At 37.9% G+C, this 6,262-nt stretch overlaps 1 protein-coding gene across 1 annotated transcript; it reads left to right on the forward strand.

The window, feature by feature from the left end:
* The first annotated feature begins 81 nt into the window (after positions 1 to 81).
* LOC121772005 (phosphomevalonate kinase, peroxisomal-like) lies at positions 82 to 5,813 on the forward strand. The gene is made up of 11 exons (XM_042168919.1): positions 82 to 393; positions 735 to 789; positions 926 to 1,076; positions 1,553 to 1,650; positions 1,826 to 1,932; positions 2,020 to 2,072; positions 2,376 to 2,762; positions 2,946 to 3,050; positions 4,368 to 4,595; positions 4,797 to 4,919; positions 5,353 to 5,813. The coding sequence occupies exons 2-11, from the start codon at positions 782 to 784 to the stop codon at positions 5,617 to 5,619; spliced, it is 1,527 nt and encodes a 508-aa protein (XP_042024853.1). The 5' UTR covers positions 82 to 393; positions 735 to 781; the 3' UTR covers positions 5,620 to 5,813.
* Positions 5,814 to 6,262: the final 449 nt, after the last annotated feature.

The following is a 6,262-nucleotide window of genomic DNA, read 5'->3' on the forward strand; positions in this document are numbered from 1 at the left end:
TGCGTTAGTATAAAACTCCCCTCATCAAATTATAGTATTTTCATAAGCAAAGCTAACAAACCACGTTTTGAAAATCAAGTCAACCTAGAGGATTTCGAATTCAAGGCGTTCGATGAAATGCCTCTGAAAATTTTCCAAACAAAGCAACCTAATTTTTTAAGGAAGATAGCACACCACTCCAGCATGAAATGGTGGATCAATATGATAATTTAAAGAAAGTGGGAAATTGGGGTGGTGCATAAGCTGTACAAGGTTGAAAGTCATAAATCCCAAGTCTAAAATGTCAAAATTTACACACTCATAAAGACTGCCGCTCGCTGCTTCTCACTTCCCTTACTTGGTTGTTATCGATTCGTCGCCTTCATTCCCACATCACTCCTCCCACCAAATCCGGTACCCCCTCTCTCTCTCCAGATGCATATTTTTGGTATTATTCGTTTTAGTATGATCTACCTGTCATTGATCGGCAAGAAAACTTTTTCTAGTTGAATCACGGCTTAATTTAACAATCTATAGCATCCGTCGATTCTTCAATCAATGAACGGAGCTAATGTGACTTAGCCTTTACCTGATTTGGGAAATGATTGAAGAAAGACAAATTTAATTAGTCGACGTTACTAATTTTGAGTTTGATTTGATTTGATTGTTCTCAGTGGATTGAAAGTACCTTTTTTTGCAATCGTGTTTGTTTGCTCTTGTTAATATGAATCTTAATCAGCTGTTGCTCTGCTCAGGTACAATCCGAAATTCAAAGATCGCACAAAGTGGTCATTTGTGAAAAATGGCAGTGTGAGTCATCCTCTTAAGCTTTTTTTTTTTGCAATTTCGGTATGATAAACATATACTATTTCCCCTCATTATGTTACATTTTGGGTTCGTCATATCCATAAATGTTAGTGTATTGGTTGTGATTGATGATCTGTAGGGTTGTTTCTGCTCCGGGGAAGGTTTTAATGACCGGAGGCTACCTTGTTTTGGAGAGGCCTAATGCTGGGATTGTGCTGAGTACAAATGCTCGATTTTATGCAATTGTAAAGCCGCTTTATGAGGAAACTAAACCCGACAGTTGGGCATGGGTATGTGACACTCTCTGTCTGCATATTTATTGGTGTTCTTGTTAAACATGAGAAATGATTTTGTCGTTGTTGGTTGAAAAATATGATGAATCTTCATATCCTGCAAATTTTTTCTCGGGGATATCTTTAGACTTTGAGGGATATGTGCTTATCCATCAGTTCAAATAGATTACAGTGGAACTCGTTTTAGATTTTCTATATGTTGCAAGGTTTGTGGTTTGGCCTTAGCTTTAGACTGGTGCTCTTTGTTGTTGACAGGTACGAAAGTTAGGTCTAGTAGTGTACTATGTTTGAGAAACTTAGTGGTGAGTTATGATTAATGAGTGTCGTTCTTGATTAAATGCTGTTTATCTTGAAGTTGGCACTCATTCTATATGTTATTTACATCTGTTTAACCCAAGCATCTTAGGAACAAAGTGTGATATCCTTTTTCCTACCTTCTATCAAATGGTTATGCTATTCCACAATGTGTTCAGGCATGGACAGATGTGAAACTGACGTCTCTGCAGATGGGAAGAGAAATTATGTACAAATTGTCGCTCAAGAATCTCCAGCTACAGAGTGTATCCTCTAGGTGAAACACTGTATCCGTCTATATTTCTTGCCAATAACATTAGTCTGTAAATCATGGATGTACTCGTAACTGGTAACTATATCAGAGTTCCCTCCAAGTATCATCAAATGAACAAAAAAGTAGGTAGATAGCATGGCTAATTACTGACGACATTTTTTGGCTTCACCAACTTCAGTGATAGGAATCCTTTTGTTGAATGTGCACTGCAATATGTTGTAGCAGCGGCTTGTGCCACGTTTGACAAACCTAAGAAGGACGAGTTGCAAAAACTTTTGTTGCGAGGTAAAGTCTGATACAGAGTATTGGATATTGCTTTTGTTTTTAATAGATCTCCAAAGTTCTAATGCTACTTCTGACTTAGTCATGCAGGTCTTGCCATTACTATATTAGGTTGCAATGAGTTCTATTCATATAGGAATCAGGTAATTTGCTTCTGCAGTGATTCCTCTGGATTTTTTTGTCGGGGCTTTTTAGTAGTTTGTCCTTCAACTTAATGTCAAATATAGTTGGATTTTCATTTCTACAGTGTTTTAATGGTATGATCTTGGGTTGCACTATACTGACATTTATGATTGGATATTTGAATGTGAACATTTTTCACTTAGCTGCAAGATCACTATTTTTATTCGTTGAGAAGAATCTTAACTGTAAGAGCAGCACCCTGGTGAGCTCATTTCTGTCTATTTTTTAGTATGGAAATGTCAACTATGTTTTGCCTTGTTCAGATTGAAGCACGTGGCCTGCCATTGACCTCTGAATCATTGGCTTCACTTCCTCCTTTTACTTCAATTGCATTTAATGAGGATGAATCAAATGGACAAAAGAGCAAGCCTGAAGTTGCCAAAACAGGGCTGGGCTCGTCGGCAGCTATGACGACTGCTGTTGTTGCTGCTTTACTTCATTACCTTGGAGTTGTCAGTCTCCCCTCAGAGTTCAGTGGTCCTCTTGAAGGGGATAGTGTTGCTGCAGACCTGGATGTCGTGCATGTTATCGCTCAAACGGCTCACTGTATAGCACAAGGTAAAGTTGGTAGTGGTTTTGACGTGAGCTCTGCTGTTTATGGTAGTCAGCGGTATGTCAGATTTTCACCAGAAGTACTTTCTTCTGCTCAGGTATTCAACGTTCTGTTATAGCCCAATGAATTCACTCTAGGTTGGAATTTTGAATTTGGAGCTGTGTATAAATGCATGTTTATGGTTACTATTAACCTGCCTGAGAGAGTATTGATGGCGTAGCTAAGATGAATGCTAAACATGGTGTGTTATATGGATAATTAATCCACTACTAAAATGCAGGATGCTGGTCGAGGGACTCCAATTGAAGCGGCCATAGGGAATGTGCTAAAAGCTAATTGGGATCATGAGAGGACTAAATTTTCGTTACCCCCAATGATGACTTTAGTAAGTTCCATAATACGTATAGCATATGATGGTTGATGATATAATGCTAATATAAATGCTTATCTACTACTACTGGTATGATGGTATCGGGAAAGATACCCCGACTTTCCAATTAAATGGCTGTGTTGTTTTGTGCATATTACTGTTGAACCTTAGTTAGCAGTTGGCACTTCCTATCTATATAACACCGATACGCCACCCTGTTGCCGTATCACGTATCGGATACGTATCCGATACCGATACGCGACGGATACACCGTCGATACGTATCCTGGGCGTATCCGCGAGCTGGGCCGTATTGGGCCGAGAAACCTCAGATTCGATACGTATCCTTCGGCGTATCCGCGAGCTGGGCCGTATTGGGCCTTCATCCTCCTCTATCTGCAAAGATCTGAGGTTCTCCTCTTCGAAATCAACGTCCATCTCTGTCGAAGAACTTCGCAACTTTCAATTTACGAACTTCAATCCGATTTGGGAACAAAATTGACAGTTAATCGGATATGAAGAAGAAGAAGAAGAAGAAGAAGAAGAAGAAGAAGAAAGGGGAGGCGCCGCTATTGCCTCAACTAGGGATTGAAGAAAATTGGAAATGGGAGAATGAATTGGGCAAGAAGTAGTCACGATGGAAAAGGAGTATATTTGGGGCTCATTTTTTGGGCCAATTTATTACTCCATTAACTTTGTCTAATTTTGTAACTATAAATAAATATTTTGATCAATATTATTGGTAATATGGATAAGTATAACCAAAAAATCGATGTGGTGTAATCGACCATAAAAGAAATTGACTTTAGCTTTTAATATTTTGTAATTTTATTATTTTTATTTGTATAATAACATTAGAATATCTATTTTGTAATTTATTATGCACTATTATTATTTATTAAAAAAATAGTTAAAACGTATCCGCGTATCGGGTTGTTTGGGAAAGAGCCGTATCCGCGTATCCGTATCCTTCGGATACTGATACGCGTATCCGTATCCGTGCCGCATAGCTTCCTATAAGATACTCCCGTGCAATGCACTTAGACCTTCGTCTTTCCAAGTCAGATATTCTGCCAACCAGATACAATTGGGTTTCCTAAACTTGGATTTCTTATTATTCTAAACGAGCATTCACGCTCTCTCTTTCAAGTATTTTATAGCTTTATATGGTATATTATTGACTCAACGACCTTCAAAAGATAGTAAAGATGTCCATATTTGATATCCTCCACATGCACTTGAAAAACCAGGGATGCTGCTCGATGCATTTATTTTAGCATGAAGTTCCTGGAAATCTTCTTTGTGTCACTCAATAATTGTTGTTCTCTTCCAGTTACTTGGAGAGCCAGGAAGTGGAGGATCATCAACACCGTCAATGGTTGGTGCTGTAAAGAAGTGGCAAAAGTCAGACCCTCAAAATTCCCTTGAAACATGGAAGAAGTTGTCAGAAGCTAATTCTGCTCTTGAGATGCACCTCAAAACCTTAAGCAAATTGGCAGAAATAAACATTGATGATTATAAATATATCATTATCAAATGCAGCACTGTCACATCGGAAAAGGTACTTATTTAGCCTGTATTCTTCATTCCATCTGATAGAATCAGAGTATTATTATAGTTAGCTCTTGTAGTGCTGCACACTTGCACTGGAATGTATCATGTACTTCACTAAATCTTTTGCTAAATATGGAATGTGTACATAATTAGCCATAAAGCTTGGATCTTCTTTCTCTAATAATGTTTCCGGCTACTCTCTTAACAGTGGAGAGACGAAGCTCCTGAACCAAATCAATTAGAAGTTGTTAAAGCATTACTAGGAGCTCGAGATGCCATGCTTGCTATCAGGTGTAACATGCGCAAGATGGGCGAGGCTGCTGGGATTCCTGTAAGCTCTTCTATTTTTTATGTCCGGGGGCATTTTGAGTTTATTTTAATCATTTCTTTTAAATGAATCTGATAGATTTATAAGTTGATCTCAGAACTGCTTGTTTGTAAACTTCTATCTTAGTTTATCCACCAACTTTTTGCTTAAATTCTTATACGACTTTTTGTAGAAGTTTCTACCCATTTACACATACATCTGAAGAGACTAACCAATATATTTAAATGGAAAGATATACTAGTAACTAAAAACCTCTTATATCCCAATACCATGCATTGCATTTGAATCTGAAGCTTTTTCATCTTCTATCAAAGTCGGCTATCTAATGATGAGTTCGACTCTTCCTTCTGCTAGTATGCATTGTACATTGCCTTTACCATTCCAAACTTGTTCAAATCTCGTTGACCCTTTTTCCCGCGGTGTATACCTCTCCCAGATTGAGCCCCAGTCACAAACTCAACTGCTGGATACAACGATGAACATGGAAGGTGTTCTGTTGGCTGGTGTTCCTGGTGCAGGTGGATTTGATGCAGTCTTTGCTGTGACCTTGGGGGAGTCGGGCAGCAACGTGGTCAAAGTCTGGAGCTCCATCAATGTGCTCGCCTTGCTAGTGAGAGAGGACCCTCGCGGAGTTTCCTTGGAAAGCAACGACCCTCGGGCAACAGAAATTACTGGTGCGGTTTCTGCCCTTCGTATTGAGTGAAAGTTAAATGTTTGTTACTACTTTTATCTGTATTGTCATTTGAAACTCAGGTAGCTAAATTTCAGTGAGTTTGATAGAGGATTTTAACTTATTACCACTGTTAAAATATTGTGTTTGTTGCAAGAAAATAAGGAAACAGAACATTTCTGTTGTATTTTACAGTAATAATTTGTACTATGAGATGTTCTTGAAAATGTTCATGTGCATTTTCCATAGTAGTACTATTTATTTTATATAAAATGTATATTAAACTATGAAGAACAATTGTCTTCTTGAGTTACCCTTGTTGGTAATGGTATGTATTCACATGGCCACATATGGAGTATTTATCATCTTTTCTCCCTTATTAAAATACGCATCTCACATGGATACATATTAAGCACTTGCACGAGAGAGAGAAACATGTGCCTAAAAAAACAATTTCAAAATCAGTTCTAGTGACTAATTCTTCTTCTAATTTGTAGATAATTCATAAGGTGGGACATGGTCAAAATCAAGAATCGAATCCTATTTAATTTACCAAGAAAGCTTATAAGTACTAGCATTCATTACTTACATACATGACACCATGACTCCTAAATTCCCCTCTTCACTTTTAGAAACAAAAATCGTTTAATTTGATGGGCAAATACTTAGTACTACT

Source organism: Salvia splendens, chromosome 16 (assembly GCF_004379255.2).
Source record: "Salvia splendens isolate huo1 chromosome 16, SspV2, whole genome shotgun sequence".
Lineage (NCBI taxonomy): Eukaryota > Viridiplantae > Streptophyta > Magnoliopsida > Lamiales > Lamiaceae > Salvia > Salvia splendens.

Bases quoted from the DNA above. Each gene is read 5' to 3' on its own strand.
- LOC121772005 (XM_042168919.1), top strand. The intron at 2,073-2,375 runs GTAATTTGCTTC...TGCCTTGTTCAG, and splicing joins TCTATTCATATAGGAATCAG to ATTGAAGCACGTGGCCTGCC. The intron at 3,051-4,367 runs GTAAGTTCCATA...GTTCTCTTCCAG, and splicing joins TACCCCCAATGATGACTTTA to TTACTTGGAGAGCCAGGAAG.